The sequence below is a fragment of the Aphidius gifuensis genome, linkage group LG2, assembly GCF_014905175.1.
Source record: "Aphidius gifuensis isolate YNYX2018 linkage group LG2, ASM1490517v1, whole genome shotgun sequence".
NCBI lineage: Eukaryota > Metazoa > Arthropoda > Insecta > Hymenoptera > Braconidae > Aphidius > Aphidius gifuensis.
In genome coordinates, this window is record NC_057789.1 from 26,452,806 (window position 1) to 26,469,520 (window position 16,715).

General features: G+C 27.3%; 2 protein-coding genes across 6 annotated transcripts in view; one reads left to right on the plus strand and one right to left on the minus strand.

Moving 5' to 3' along the window:
- The window catches only part of LOC122849899 (runt-related transcription factor 1-like), a 76,810-nt gene that overhangs the window by 43,484 nt on the left and 16,611 nt on the right, over positions 1–16,715 (plus strand). For all 5 annotated transcript variants that reach the window (XM_044148799.1, XM_044148804.1, XM_044148802.1 and 2 more), the window contains exon 6: positions 6,345–6,577. The gene's annotated coding sequence lies outside the window, so the exon portion shown is untranslated. The remainder of the gene's footprint in view (positions 1–6,344; positions 6,578–16,715) is intronic.
- LOC122850668 (complement factor D-like) lies at positions 2,781–3,561 on the minus strand. Its single transcript, XM_044149800.1, has 3 exons — positions 3,345–3,561; positions 3,002–3,264; positions 2,781–2,924 (listed from the first exon to the last, which is right to left on the minus strand). Exons 1-3 carry the CDS (start codon positions 3,559–3,561, stop codon positions 2,781–2,783), a joined length of 624 nt encoding a protein of 207 aa, XP_044005735.1.

Genomic DNA, 16,715 nt, shown 5'->3' on the forward strand with positions numbered 1-16,715 from the left:
ATACAACATTCATTCTTTTTTTTTTTTTCTTTCTATTTTTCTCTGTACATTTTCTTTTATTTTCTTCTCTTTGTTTTTTTTTTTTTTTTGTTTCATCAACTTTGTTTTTTATTTTAACGTCTCGGTCTTCACAAACGCGCCCGGCATATATGCCAAAATTAAAAAAAAAAAAAAAAAAAAATTGAGAAAGACATATATAAAGGTGTAGGAATTTTTTAAAACGTTTTTTTTTTATTTATTTATTTGTATTAATAAATGTTTATTCAATTTATATTATTGTTTTTATTTTTCAACATTTAAATATAAACAAAGAAAACATACATTTGTTGAAATTTAATTTAAAATTTTGTGTAAATTATATATTGTAAATTTTGAAGCTTTTATATAAAAAAAAAAAAATAAAATAATCAGAATAAATATAGTGTGATTATAATAGTATAGCGTAGAAAATTTTTGGGGATATACGTCACATCATTTGTTTCACTCAGTTGAAAATTGTCCAATTAAGATTTGTCACGTAGTGCAGACAGCAACAACGATAGTTGTAAATAAGACAGGGGGGCGTGGGAGGGGTGAGGGGGATTAAATTTGGCACATAGGGGGGTCACAGGGTTTTGACATCATGCTGATGATGATCAAGTAATGACGAAAATGTTGGTGGTAACTTACGTACGCATGTATTATTCTTAAAAAAAAAAAAAGGGTCTTTTGCTCGCATTGTGTATATATATAACCGCCCGCGGCATTGATCATGATAGAAAAAAAAAATATACACATTTCTAGCCAGGATAAATTTTGAGCCTATACAAATCTTTATTTTTTTTTTTTTTAATTAAAAAATTCAAATTTTCATTAAAAAAAAAAAAAGAAAAATTAGTATTTAATCTTCGATGACAGATTTTTTGTTTATTTTAGTCAATCAAATTTTTACCACAAAAATAAATTAATAAGAACAAAGAAATCACTCAATAATGATGAAGGAAAAAAAAAAATAAATAAAAAGTTGAAGCGTTCAGTTTTGACAGGCTGTTCAAAAGTTATTTATAAATATTTTTTTTTTGTCAAAAATGCCATTTGCAATGTATTTGATAATATAAGCCATATATATAGATGAAAGAATGTGAATTCAAAAAATAGTAGCTAGCAAAGGGTATAATGTTGAAAACGATACATTTTGTATATATACAGATTTTTCTTCCCACCCCCTCTAATAATATCGTGTTCACCCTCACCCTCTTATACACCTCTTGTTATATACGTGTCCAAGGGGTGTGTCCTGAACACGTGACGCCTGATTCATATACAGACTGCTACGAAATCAATTTGTAATCTTGACTTGAATTAAGAAGGGGTGAAGAGGGGGCAATGTGTCGAGTTGAAGGGGTTCAATATAAAATATATATAATATATACAATAATATTGGTATATAATATATTTTACAAAGCACATTTTTTTTTTTTTTTCTTAAAAATATTATAAACACATGTATCTTTTATTTTTTTTGTTGTCGTTATATTATGTAGTTTGAAAAATATTTTTCTAAAAAAGAAAACATAATTTAGTCAAATAAAACTATTCAAAGAATTTTTTCTTAAATTTATTTGATTAAAAATTATAATAAATTTAGTTGGTTTTATTTTTGAAATAATTTACTTAATATTTTATAAAAGAAAATAGAAAAAAAAGTAATATTATACTTGAAATATATATAAGGGTTGAATTTAATATATATAGTTAAACTTCGATAGAGTTCCAATTTAAAATAAATTCAATATCATGATAATCTTGATTTTACGATTCACATCGATGGTCCAAGTTGATGAAAATTTAGTTTGAAATAATAGTATAAGACAATGTCATTGGTAACACGGCTCATCAAACTAAAATTGGATAGTGTTGAATTTTGTGAACTCTACTATTGTATTGCTTCATTAATGCTATCCCAAAGACCCTTTCATATACTATATATATTAATGAAATCGTGTAAATCCCTTTTCAAACTAACATTCTATATCATGAATTAAGATATTTATTTTTACTTTCATACGCAACTAAGGTCATCTGATTTCCAGTATAGAAAATTTTACTTTATTCTAAAAAATATTGATTTCTATTTTGTATTAATATTATTTTTAAATGAATTATAAAATAAATTAAAATGAAACTGATTTTGAAGTGTCATAATCAAATATTTCAAAAGATCTCAGATGGTATATGTTATTTCCCCTTTTTTGGTCAAATATATATATACAGAAAAGGAGGGTTGAGATTCAGGGGTGTTAATTCCATTTTAACCTTCTGGGTTTTGAAACTACCCTTCAAAGACTACTGGATATTTAATGATATTTCTCGTATTCTCTTCTCATCTTCAAAAACCATGTACTTTCAAACTACCAAAGACTTTAGTATTAATAATTCAAAGTTCTCTGTTTCACTGACTGATCGATTATTCTCTTCAATTTACAATCAAAAATTCTACAATTATTTTTAACCTGATATTTTTCTTGCATTAAATTCTAAAATAATTCAAAAATATCATTTCAATTATTTCAATAAATTTTTTTTTTTTATTTTAAAATAGTTTCAACTTTTAGATAATTATAATTACAGATTATTTAAAAATTTCAAACATTTTTTTTACAATAAATTTTATATTATAAATCATTTTGAAAATATTAGAAAAAAAAAAAGCTAAATTATTTTTTTTTTTTTAATTTTTAAAAAACAATATAATTTTTTGGAATTGAAAAGTATATTTATAGTTAATAATAATAAAGACATTACATTTTATTTATCATTTCTTCTATCCAATAATTATACTGACGAGTACGAGTATAAATAACAGGATGTTTTGGGTTTACAGAAATTAAAGAAATAATTCCAACAATTTGTCGATAATACATAACAGGACTACCAGCACCACCCTATATTTAATTATTAAAAAATCATATAAATATATATTTTAATTTTATAATAATAATATATTTTTGTGTCTACTTACGTTTGTTACGCGAGCTTCTTTTTTTTTTGGTATAAAACAAAATTGATTTCTGTAAAGAACTTGTTGAGAATCAAATTTATATTGACACATATTATTGCGTATAGATTCGACATCAAGTCGCTGAAGATGTCTTGACATTATACCAGTTACTGGATTTATTCCCCAACCTACGATAAATAATTTACATGACCGACTTTCTGGTGATACAGTAGCTGCCACACGATCATGATCAAGTAACAATCGTGATTCCAATTTAAGAATTGCTTTAAAAAAAAAAATAGAATCAAAATGTATCATAGATAATTAACTAACTATTAATCAACTTCATTTATTTTTAGTTTACCTATGTCATTGACCCAATAATTACGTGGATCATATTCATTATGAATTATAACAAATGCTACTTTATAAATTTTCCATGTACTAATTGTATCGCGTCTTTGTAGATCATTTGTTCCAGTCAGTATTTCTAAATTTGCATGTACAACATTTTTTTCAGCTAATAAACAACTTGCTGTAGTTAAAATATGAGTTGAAGAAATAATAGTACCACCACACATATGAAAATCTGCATATTGTACTGATACTATATATGGATAATTAAAAATTTCAACTATTTTTCCTCGAAATATTTTTTTAGGTGTATTTCCATTAACATCTTAAATTTAAAAATAAAAATAATATATTATTTTTTGATAATAAAAAAATATATACCTAAATATAATTTTAAAACTTACCAATTATAAAAATACTCGAATATATTATGAAAATTAAATAAATATAATTTTTTAAATATCGATTATATGAATTCATAATTATATTAATTTAATATTTTTAAAATAATTACTGACAGTCGAGTTGATGTTAATGAACTCGACAAAATCTATTCACGCTTTATATAAAATTTTATAGAAATAATTATCTATATTTGTCAGGTAAATTTTTGTTTTATCATACTTGTGACATGTGTCATAATTTACAATTTATTATCCAACTTGAAATCACTCGTTATAAAGTCGTTAAAAATTTTTTTAATTACGTTGATTTAGTGGTTATCTATTATTTTTTGTTTGACTATCAAAACGTATATCTATGATAAAAAATTAAAAAATATTTTTTACATCAACGTCAATAAATATTTAATTTTAAAAAAATGTTTTTAAAAATTATTGTTATCAATTGAATATTTTATTTAACCAGTATCTCTTGGTATAATTATTTTTTTATTTATAAAATATTTAAAACACATCAATATTTATTATTTTACAACGCATTTAGTATTATTTTTATTTTATTACTTTTCTTCCGACAAAGAATATCCTGTGTATACAACCTGATGCCTTGAGGGTAAAAAAAAAAAAATGAAATTTTTCTATAAGAGGATAATCATAAACTTACATAAGGCAAATACCCGAGTAGAAATTCAGGTCAGGTTCGGATCAAGCCCTGATCAGGCTTGCCTGATTTCAAATCCAATCTGGATCCAGATACTGGATCCGAACCTGATCAGGATGTAACGCTTTTTCGTAAGGTTTGATCAGAATGGATAATACCTGATCAGCTGTAGTAAAGATATTATGATCCAAATGGTCCAGATACTGGATTCGAACCTGATCAGATGTAACGCTTTTTCGTAATTTGATCCAGAATAATCATGATACCTGATCAGGCTTTGGTAAAGATACAGGATCCATAATGGACCCAGGTTCGGGATAAAAACTGGATCAGAATAAATGATTTATTAAAAAAAAAAAAAAAAAAATTAGTAATTTCAAATTTATTTTTTTAATTTGAAATCTAACGCTTAACAGAATACAGATAAACTTTATTATTACAAACTGACCTAATTGATAATTTACCTAACTAATTATTGCTACGACCGGGGTTCGAACCCTTCGCCACGGGATTACAAACGCAAGTACTTTGAACTCGGCCATTGAGCATTCGATAAGCCGTACTGACTTTTGGTCCTCATAGTTCTATCATTTATATCTTATTTCACTGTATTTTATCCTTATTGATAGCCTGATCCATTCTGGAACAAGACTGGATCAAGAAAAATTATTTGAAAAATAAATGCAATAATTTTTCTTGATCAAGATTGATCCAGAATGGATTGGATTACTATTAAGGATAAAATACAGATACTGATGCTATCTGATCATATGTAAAAAATAAAGACGCAAATTTGATACTGTTCTTCATCCATTTGGATCAGTTAGTTTACTTATCCCTATTAGAGTGTTTGATCCATTCTGGATTGACTGATCAAGAAAAATTATTTGAAAAAATAAATGCAATAATTTTTTCTGATCAAGATTTGATCAGAATGGATCAGGACTCTATTAAGGATAAATACAGATAGCCTGATGCTATCTGATCAGGCAATTTGTAAAATTCAAAGAAGCAAATTTGATACTTTTTCTTTATCCATTTGGATCCAGTTAGTTTACATTATCTTCATTGTTCATCAATGATTGAAAATTATTTGAAAAAAAATATCATAATTTTTCTTGATCAAGATTTGATCAGAATGATACAATTATGATAAAATACAATATGATGTTATCTTGATCATTTTCATTCTATCTTTATTTGTAGTATTTATTTTATACTGATCAAGAAGAAATTATTTAAAAATTAAATAAATTTAATACTTTTATCTTTTGATCAAGTCATCCGACTGATCAGGCTACTATTAAGGAAAAGATGTAGGTGCCTGATCCAGGCTTGATCAGGATGTGATAGAGTTACTTGAATAGGGATAGCCTTACGATATCCTGATCAGGCCTGGATCAGTGTTCAGGCTATCCTGAACAAGTTTCTACTCGGGTATTTGGTATATTTAAAACCTCTGTATCGATGATATCAAAACACATTACCCATCGGATATAGATCTTCTTTCAGAGAATCCAAATGGGTGTATACAAACATGACCAAAAATAAGGCCAATGTATCTGATCCACTTGGGGGCAAAAGGTATTAGAGACGAAATAAAAAAAAATAATATTTCTATTATTGCAAACACTGCATATACACACACACACATATGTCAAGAGCCAAATTTCTTTGTCCCCATGACGTGTTAATCGCATAAGATTTTTTTTCTTACGTTCCCTTTTTTTTTTGTCTATTTGATTTGATATAATACGAAATGAAAATAAAAATGACAGGCAGATGCGAGTTTCATCAACAAAATTCCAATAATATACCCAATTCAAGTATGGTTTCAAATAACACAAATAAATAAACATTCATGATGAAAAAAAAAAATAAAAAAAAATTTTGTTTATGTCAGATATTTTTACTAATTTTTTTTTTCCATTTTTTTTTTTTTTTTCAGCATCAACCAATGTGTCTCAAAATCGGATTTATCGAGTTATATAAAAGATCGAGTTGTCTTTCATAACTTTATGAGAGTGTGTGTTTGTACTGTCAGCTAATCTGTGCAACGTGGTCCTTTGGAGATCAGAGGGTTCTTTTATCCAATCGTCAAACAGCCCAAAGCCGAGTGTAAAATTGCTGGTGAATGGTTTTCAAGGCAAATGTTTGAGGACATATTTATAACGAAAAAAGGTAAGCTCAGTTAGACACTTTGGGGTTAACCCTCGAAACATCAGTTAAACCTGTTAGCTAACATTTAATATCTTACTTTCAATTTTTGTTTATCCCTTTTATCCAATTTTTTACGCCTATCCCCTTTTTTTTTTTTTTTTTCGTTATATAAAGACATGTGAGTATAAATTCAAGTGAGTCAATGTTTACATGTTTTTATTTGATTTTTTAATATTGAAAAAATATTTTATTGAGATTGATATTTGATTGGGATGAATGAATGAGATGGAGATTGGAAGCTAATGTTTAACCTTGAAGAATGAAAATGCGTAACATATACATGCTTAGTGTTAATACAAAACAATCATCAGGTACTTTAATTTGTATGTTTGACCTAGAAGCTACACTACTTGTGCCATCTGTTGTTAAATAGAACAACCAGTGAATCCATGTTAGCTTTGATTTGAAATTAGCACATAGGGAATGAGTACAGACAGATATCTGTACAATTTGACATTACAAGATTTACACTATATGTACATACAAGTTTAGCTTTTGTCAGGGGGTGATTGGTCTTTGACATATTAATTTAATCAACATGTAGATTTTCTACATTTGATTGAAATTTATAAATTAAAATTAATTATTTTATATAAATATCAATGATTATTAACTCGGGTTTTTTTTGTATTAGAACATCAAATTTCAAAGATAAAAAGCTCTATTTTAGTATTGCATTAAGCTTTGAAAAAAAAAGATACTTTAGCTTGTGGAAAAAAATTTTTGTACAATTTTTATTTATATTTTTTTTCATTACAATACATTTGATAATTTTTTTTTTTTCTACAATTATTTTACTAGAATCAAATCTTTGCATTTCAATTTCTTTTCCACGATTTTTCATTATAATATTTATTTATTTATTTTTTTTTATGATTTTATTTTCTATTTTTTGCTTTTTTGTTTGTTAATATATATAGTTTTTTTTTTACTCTTATTGTTGAATGAGAAGATTGATATTGCATGACAGAAAAAAGCTACGAACAAATAACTAGAGGCGGGTTCTTTGTGAGTGTCATTCACCTGATTTAACGCGGACACTGGTGTGTTTGTACATATGTATACATATATCTACAAGCCTCCTTGTCGTTTTTTATAAACACAAATACAACAGAGGGAGTGATATACCTGACAGATGTTTTTGGGGGATTTTGAGCGTTTTTTTTCCTATTTTTTTTTTTTTTTGGTTCCGCGAGACTGAGCTACAAATTGCTAGAGAAGGGGAACAACGAGAATAATGTTAAAGAAGACCAGCCGACTTTGAAGTTTTAACATGGTGTTGTACACGTGACCTATCTCACCCCCTCGAAATTCTCCCACACAATCACAATAATTTTTCTTTTTCATTCTTTCATTGCATAAGATATTTTTAAACCACTGTCAAATTTTTTTTGTTTATTATTTTCATCTTCAGTATCATCTTCTCATTTATCATTTTATTTTTTTTTTTCTTAAATTCTTGCCTCATTGGTTTCTAAGATTTTACAATGTATATATTGTATTTCAATTTAACAAAGAATCACTCGTGCATATATATAGAAATATAAATATACATTATTATAATTTAAAAATGAAAAACCGAGGCATAAATAAATACTGAATGAATGGTTAGTGACGATAAATAGCTTAGTTTTGAATGAAGGGATATATGATTCGATGCAGAGTGATAAGGATATTGGTTTCACTGTGATTAGCGTGAATTGAGCAATATTCTCGAGAGGGACAAACAATAGGGCATACAACTAAAGAGGTCACTAATAATAATATTGTGATATATCGACTCGTAAATTAGTAATTTTGTTGCAAATATATCTATACACACGTATGTGTATTGAAACTACGGATATTATTATTTGTTTTACAATTTTTTTTTTGCTATATATTTCCATATGAAGTACTTTCAATAACATTTTTTCCAATTTGAAAATTCTCTATATTTACGTTTTTGTTTTATGGTGTATTTACTCTTTTCTATACCAGAAAATTATCGAGTAATCAGCCATGTATTGTTTTACGAGTTGCTGAATTGAAAATACAATTTAATTTTAAATTTTATCACATTGATGCTTCATACAATATTTGAATATTAATAATATAAGACTTATGGTATTTAATTAAAATAACAAATATATATAATTACAATGTAAAATCATACTAGTTTTTACAAATAAAAAATATGTAATTTTCCTAATATAAAAAGGACAAACATCATCGGTCTTCCGGACATTTGATTGGTCATTGTTTTTTTCTCACTTACTCTCATACAAATTTCTTTCTGTTTGCCTTTTTCTATTATTCTCGATGCAATTGAGCTTAAAATTTTGTGCGAATTATGTGTTTTTTATGTGTGAAGAAATAAATTTGAAAGAAAATTTTTTTTTTATTTTTTACATTTTTTTAAAAAATTCAAATATTAAGCTAGCACAACTTTCTCAATAATCATCGGATCTTGATGCAATTAAGCTTAAAATTTTGTGCGAATTATGTGTTTTTTATGTGTGAAGAAATAAATTTGAAAGAAATTTTTTTTTTTATTTTTTACATTTTTTTAAAAAATTCAAATATTAAGCTAGCACAACTTTCTCAATAATCATCGGATCTCGATGCAATTGGGCTTGAAATTTTGTGCGAATTATGTGTTTTTTATGTGTGAAGAAATAAATTTGAAAGAAAATTTTTTTTAATATTTTTTATTTTTTTTTTACATTTTTTTAAAAAATTCAAATATTAAGCTAGCACAACTTTTTCAATAATCATCGTATCTCAATGCAATTGGGCTTTAAATTTTGTGCGAATTATGTGTTTTTTATGTGCGAAGGAATAAATTTAAAAGAAAATTTTTTTAAATATTTTTTATATTTTTTTTAAAAATTGACATATTAAGCTAGCACAACTTTTTTAATAATCATCGGATCTCGATGCAATTGGGCTTAAAATTTTTTGCGAATTATGTGTTTTTTATGTGTGAAGAAATAAATTTGAAAGAAATTTTTTTTTTTATTTTTTACATTTTTTTAAAAAATTCAAATATTAAGCTAGCACAACTTTTTTAATAATCATCGGATCTCGATGCAATTGGGCTTAAAATTTTGTGCGAATTATGTGTTTTTTATGTGTGAAGAAATAAATTTGAAAGAAAATTTTTTTTAATATTTTTTATTTTTTTTTTACATTTTTTTAAAAAATTCAAATATTAAGCTAGCACAACTTTTTCAATAATCATCGGATCTTGATGCAATTGAGCTTAAAATTTTGTGCGAATTATGTGTTTTTCATGTGTGAAGAAATAAATTTGAAAGAAAATTTTTTTTTTATTTTTTACATTTTTTTAAAAAATTCAAATATTAAGCTAGCACAACTTTCTCAATAATCATCGGATCTCGATGCAATTGGGCTTAAAATTTTTTGCGAATTATGTGTTTTTTATGTGTGAAGAAATAATTCAAAAACAAAATTTTTTTAAATATTTTTTATATTTTTTTTTAAAATTGACATATTAAGGTAGCACAACTTTTTCAGTAAACATTCAATCTTGATGTTATTAGACTAAAAATTACGTGTGAATTATGTGTGATTTATGTGTAAATAAATAAATTAAAAAAATTTTTCGTCAATTTATTCATTCTTTTTTTTTTATGATAATACTTGTGTTTATAAAATCAATGAACAATGAACCTTATAGAAGGTATAGATACAGGCGCGCGTAGCGCGCCAATGTGCTCGTTTATATAAAAATTGTGTCAAAAAAAAAAAAAGCTCACAATAACAATAATCCAATTTATATAGAGAAAATAAAAAAACAAAAAACAAGTATTATCCACAAAACAAAACACATACACGAAAAGTGTGACAAAAGTAACCAATGAGGACTAAAAAAAAAAAAAAAAAGAAACAGAGATAAAAAATATAAAAAGTGAGAAAAAAGGATAATAAAAAATGAGAGGAACAGAAGTCGTTATAAAAATGCAACCGATAAATTGCACGGAACTTAACACAATCCAGTTGCTCACATAGAGTAGTATGGAGTGTTGTGTGTAACCGAGTGAATATATGGATGATGATGGTAGGTGGATGGGGGTGGTATGAGGTGGTTAGCTTTTGCGATCGCGCGCACAAGAGAGGTAAAAAAGCAGGAAGGAAAAACAGCAAATAAAAAAAAAGGGTATACAAGAGTTTGGGGAAAACGAGTGCAAGTACGATATACATATACACAGCAGAGAAAGAGTGAGAAAAAAAAGAGAGGGCTAGATGAGTGACAGTATTAGTGAGTACAACAAACACACATATATCTATATATATGCATATTTATATACTCGTGTTAGCAGACCCATTGATCTGGCAGTGGACGTGGCAAAAACGAGCCTCGAATCACCCCACTATATATGTATATATGTATGTAAAAGGGTATAAAAGGGAAAATAGGGGGTTGAAATTTTACAGAGGCACAATATACATACTGTTGGTCCTCTTTGGTTCTTTCGTATGTGCGCACTTGCTGATGCACCAACCATACACACAATGCTAACAAATGTTAAAGGTACTGCACACAAATACATTGGACAATTGAGTGAGACACAAAATCAAAATGACAAAGATAAAAACACATTGTGCACAAAAAAAAGAAAAATAGCCCTCGTATAGAAAGAGACAGATAATTTTGGTGGGTGTTCAATGGGCTGATAGGGTGATATTGTGTGTATTGTGCAATTGAGGACTGGGGTTGGTACTGGGTTTTTGGTTTGGATCAGCGTGCGAAATACACAGTTCAATGTTGAATAAGTGCAAAAGAGAAATGCAATCAAAAAGCAAGCTTGTATTGCAATATATATATATATATATATATATGTATGTACTGGTCGACTGATGGAAAGAGGTTGGAAATGGTGAAAACGTGGTCTGCCCATCCGTCCTGTTGAGATTCGGTCGGTTTGTTGGCCTCACGATCTATGGATGAATTCCACACCCTTGTTATCCAACAAAATATTCTCTCATATATTTATGCAAATAACTATATATATTTTACTTGATACTATTGTTTTATATATTCTTGATTTTTATGTATATATACATTTTATCTAAAAAGCCAATCACTTGATTTTTTCATGGTAAATTATTTTAATTTTTTTTATATTTTATTATTAATATATAGGTACTAATTGAAATTAATTTTCAAATAAAATTCATAGCATTCATTTGAATTTTATAAAAAAAAAAAAAACAAAATTACAAAAAAAATTTAATAAATAATAGGTAAACTAGAACAATCTCTCTGTAGACTTACATTTTTTTTTTTTTTTAATCTTTAATTATTCGACAAAATAAAATAACACATGTTTGTGAGCAAAAATAAATTTTAAAAATGAAACTAACGCTTCTTTAGCTTCAGTGTGATGATATATACAAATATCATATATATTTTTGTTTGTTTTTTTAAAAAATAATTATTTTAAAATTTTTTTTATTATGAAAAATCCACAAAATAGCTATGCATGACCATTAGCAATGCCGTTTTAACTCTTACCCACTCAGCATATATACATTCAACCCCTCAATGATGCGTGTAAATTTTCCAACAGTGGTTAGAGACCTCCGGGAATAATATTCCATCTCTTTCTTCTCTATACATTCAAACAAATTCGTTTGTACTGTTTCACATACTCACAACAATATCAACATTAAATTTTTACCAACCAAGTGTTATTGGTATACGCATATATATATATACAAAACCAGTGTATATGTGTGTCGTTGTTGTACGAACCTGTGCCACCCACAATCCACCTTTTTTCCTTTTTTCTTCCCTTCACTTCATCCTGATGCCCTGAACATCCAGGCTTGCCCACCAACTCATTCCCTCTATATACACATTTACAAATATACATACACTTTTTTTATTTCCTTTTTTTTTTTTTATTTATTTATATTTTTGTTTTTTTTTTTTTTCAAAACTCACTCCATTTTGCTGCTCGGTGGTAATCCGGCTGGCTAGCCACTCGCGCCCAACAAATACCCTCACCATTGACCACCCATCTACCCACCTGACCTTCTCTCTCTCTTTTTATCTCTCTGTACTTTATTCTACATCACATACTGCACGCCAGTGGTACACTGTATGGTGAACCAACCCCCAACACCCCGTTATACCACCAAATAACTTGCTCTCTTGCATTATTATTTCTCTTTTTATATATATATATGCATGCATTCAGCCATTCACTCACAATTTTACTTCCACAATATACATTTCATCTACAAATGTAACTACATATTACTCATTTACAAATTTTTCATTTTATATAATTTATTATTGATTGTATTTTGAAATTCTCGTTACACAAACGTCAGTATTATAATTATTTTATACAAACTATAATTATTTGTTGACTGATTTTGGTCAGTCCATATAAAGTTTTCTATTATAATTACATCTGTTATATTTTGTACTGTATACTAAAATTATTAAATTAAAAAAGAAATTATTATTTTTTAAATTACTATATTTTTATTTAGAAAAAAAAAAAAATATAGGAAAATATAAATTGCTTTCGCATGTTGAGTAGATTGTGTTGTGTGTTTAACAAGCCTTCCAGTGGCTCAATCGTTGCATCATCAAGTCAAATATATATATATCTATACACAATGCCACATATATAGTCTGACAAAATGAAGTGAGCTTGGACGCTCGGTTACCACCGAGGTAACGTCAATCCAAGGGGATGATGGACAAGCCAGGATATTTTCCAACTTTTCATTCTAATACATATATATATATACATATGTACACATGCAACCCTGGAGCTTTTCATATGTACACAGTTAAAGCTTGTACACCCTTTCACTTCTCTCTCTCTTTTACGCACTCACTCATTTGCTTCTATATAGTGTTCTTTCTCTCAGCAAGCAAGCTTTCGTGCGCTTACATTGCAATTTAATGTATACATTGAAACGAAATTCTGTACGCGAACCTGTCACGCACGACGTTTATACAAAACTCATGTGTGTACTCTCCAGCCTATGTTAGCTTATATATACCTCTTTCCATCTATACTCACTCATTGTGTATGTAACTCTCTTCAACACATCAAATTAACAATATCAAAAAATTTCTCTTTATTTCTCGTTAAAAAAATTGGGTATTTATTTTTTTTTTGATTTTATCATTCAAGAGTGTCAAGTCAAGAGGGTATCTTTATAAATTGAAAAAAAAAATGAATTTTTATTTTTCTATATTTAAATTGCACTTGTGTCTTTATAACTCTGTGCAGTGTATATATATATACTCTTCGAGCTAGTTTGCTGCATTTGCCTCTCGAATCAACATTGAATATTCGTTTGTGTATTGGTGTGGCCTGTATTTATAACTATATATTTTGAAAATACTGTGCAGACTCAAAAAGCCATAGTGGCCAACTTTGGTGGCTATACGGTTTTTAGTTAATACCCGTTGGGAATTGAATATAGCCTCTGATCCAACCACGACAAACCCGCGACTATCCTCTTTCAAAAATTTGTTAACATTAAATATAAATTTGATTTTATTCATATATCAAAAATTATGTGTAAACATAAAATAATAATTATAATAATTATCATTAATTATCGTAAATAGGAATTTATATATAAATTTATAGTACACGGAGAGAAATCCGCACCAAATATTACTGTAGTGGTATCGTAAAAATCATAGCTGACGTCATTAAAGCGACTAATTCCCACTTTTTATAATGATTATTATTATATTTCATCTAAATTTTTTACTGTAGTCTACCGGAATTTTTGGAAGTCTTGAGTTAATGGTATAGTTTATGCCAGAAATTACTGTAGTGTACAGCAGGTTTTCCGCCAGATGACACGAATATTTATTGAAATCAAGTGTGTCCTAACCTCTTCTAAAAGTTTATTGTTTTTATTTTATTCATAATTTAAATTAAAATACGGTGAAACACATGAAAATTATAAAATGGTTTATTTTTAAAATTAATAAACACATTACATTTTATTCTGATGTTTAAATAATAAGGTTTTATTTAATTTTTGTGACGTTTTTGTTTTGTTTTGATTAAAATTACTGTAGTGTAGTAGGAAATTCTAGTCGATCCTGGTGGCCTCCCCACGCAACTTCTCAATTTCCAGTAGACTACAGTAAAATTTGTTTGATACTCTACAGCATTATTTGCTGCGGATTTCTCTCCGTGTAGAATAATTTTAATTGCAATTTATGATTAATTATAGTTTATCATTTTTATTTTGACACAGATAATTATAGTAAGTTGATCGATAAATGTAAATTACTTGACATAGGTTTTATTTAAAAAGAAAAAAAAAAAATATTGTGTTTTACTAATTGTCTGATTTACTAATGATAGGCTGTTACCCCAAAATGACTATCACGTGGCATAAAATGGTGTGTATATATATACATGAGGGGAATGAGAATCGAAATGCAGTGACGTTTAAAAAAATGTGCTTCCTGACCAGACTAAACATTACGTGGTGTTTTATTTCATGGATAAGAGAACTGGTTGGGGAAACATATATAAAAAATAAAATAAAAATAAAAAAAAAAAACATGTGTAGAGGGAGAATGAGACAAACTAAATACGCCTTTTTTAACGATTCAAAATGCGGCGAACCGGTTAACCGGTCATTAGCTGATCGTGCACACCGGTGAGTACAAATTAACTCTGGCATTTTTGAAAATGTTTAATTTTTATTTTTATATTTTTTGATGCGCATGGTGATTTTGAGGGGTTAAAAAAAAAAAATTATAGATATACATTTAAAAAGAGACGTGTGAATTTTAATTTACCTGTTCACCAGGTGAACGGATATTACACACACAAGTTTTATTTTATTTTATTGAATTGCTTAATGTGTTAATTTTATTTTTAATAATTTTAGTGATTGACAAAGTTAATGAATTTTTAAAAAATCAATAACTATTTTTTTTTTTTTTTCATTTTATATTGAGAGTAAATTTAATTTAAAAATAAAATGAAAATTAAAGTGCCAATTAGGTCATTTTACCAAAGATATTTAATTACCAAAGTGATCTAACGATATATTGTTGCGGGCTGTAATTTTATTGGTTTTACAAAAGGGATTTATTGCTTGTCTTTGTATGAAATTATCTTTAATCATTTTTATTCAAAAAAATAATATAACTGAATTTCTAGAGGATATATATAAATATTCATGGCATCACTGAGCTATTTTCAATATGAAATTTAATTATTAATAGCATTTTTATTTTTTGAATATAATTTTTATATTGAAATTTTACGTTAATTATTATTGAACTTTTTTTTTTAGTAATTTTTTTTTCAATACAATAACTGAAAAAACATAATAATTTTTATTGAATTTTATTTCTCTGTGTATATATCTTGGAGGTTTAATCTCTTTGTCACAAAATCCTGGTAATTATATTATACACACAATACAAACGGAAACTTTTTTTTTCATTTTCAACGTTCATTGCACCACACCCGGACATTTATTTCCTCAAAGAAAAATAATATACATTGCTCATCTTGACAACAGAAAAATAATCGAAATATTGAAATTGATCTGTCTGTATTTCTTTTTTTTTTTATTTCTGCAATTGACGATGTGCGGTCTTGTGGATTTTTTTTCCCATTCTTTTTTTTTTTTTTTCAAGATGTAGTTTAATAAAAGAAAGAAAAAAAATAATAAGAAAAGTTTTGAGAGTATAGGATCTATATATAATAGAAGAAAAAAAAACGAAAAAATTGAGAGAAATTGTTTCAGCCACACATTTTACTTTAGTGTGTTCACTGAAGAAGGTGGAATAGATAGAGAGAGAAACGCGAAATCTGTGCTGACTATAGAGATTCCGAGGCGCTGATAGGAAGTTTCCGGAGCTTCCTGTGCTGACCCATCTCGTCTACAACCCCCTGGTTTATTCTCGAGTAGTGCACACGATAGTACTCAATCCCTTATCCCCTCATTTCGTCATCTATCTGATCCTTATCATTTCCGATCATCAGAATTTTTTATATGGTATTACTCGGTGTTATTTGGAGACCAAACAAATATACAAGAAAAAAAATCCACTTTAATGCCAAAAATATATTAT

Bases quoted from the DNA above. Each gene is read 5' to 3' on its own strand.
- LOC122850668 (XM_044149800.1), bottom strand. From the start codon at position 3,561: ATGTGTGGTGGTACTATTATTTCTTCAACTCATATTTTAACTACAGCA. The intron at 3,265-3,344 runs GTAAACTAAAAA...TTTTTTTTAAAG, and splicing joins TTATTGGGTCAATGACATAG to CAATTCTTAAATTGGAATCA. The intron at 2,925-3,001 runs GTAAGTAGACAC...AATTAAATATAG, and splicing joins AAGAAGCTCGCGTAACAAAC to GGTGGTGCTGGTAGTCCTGT.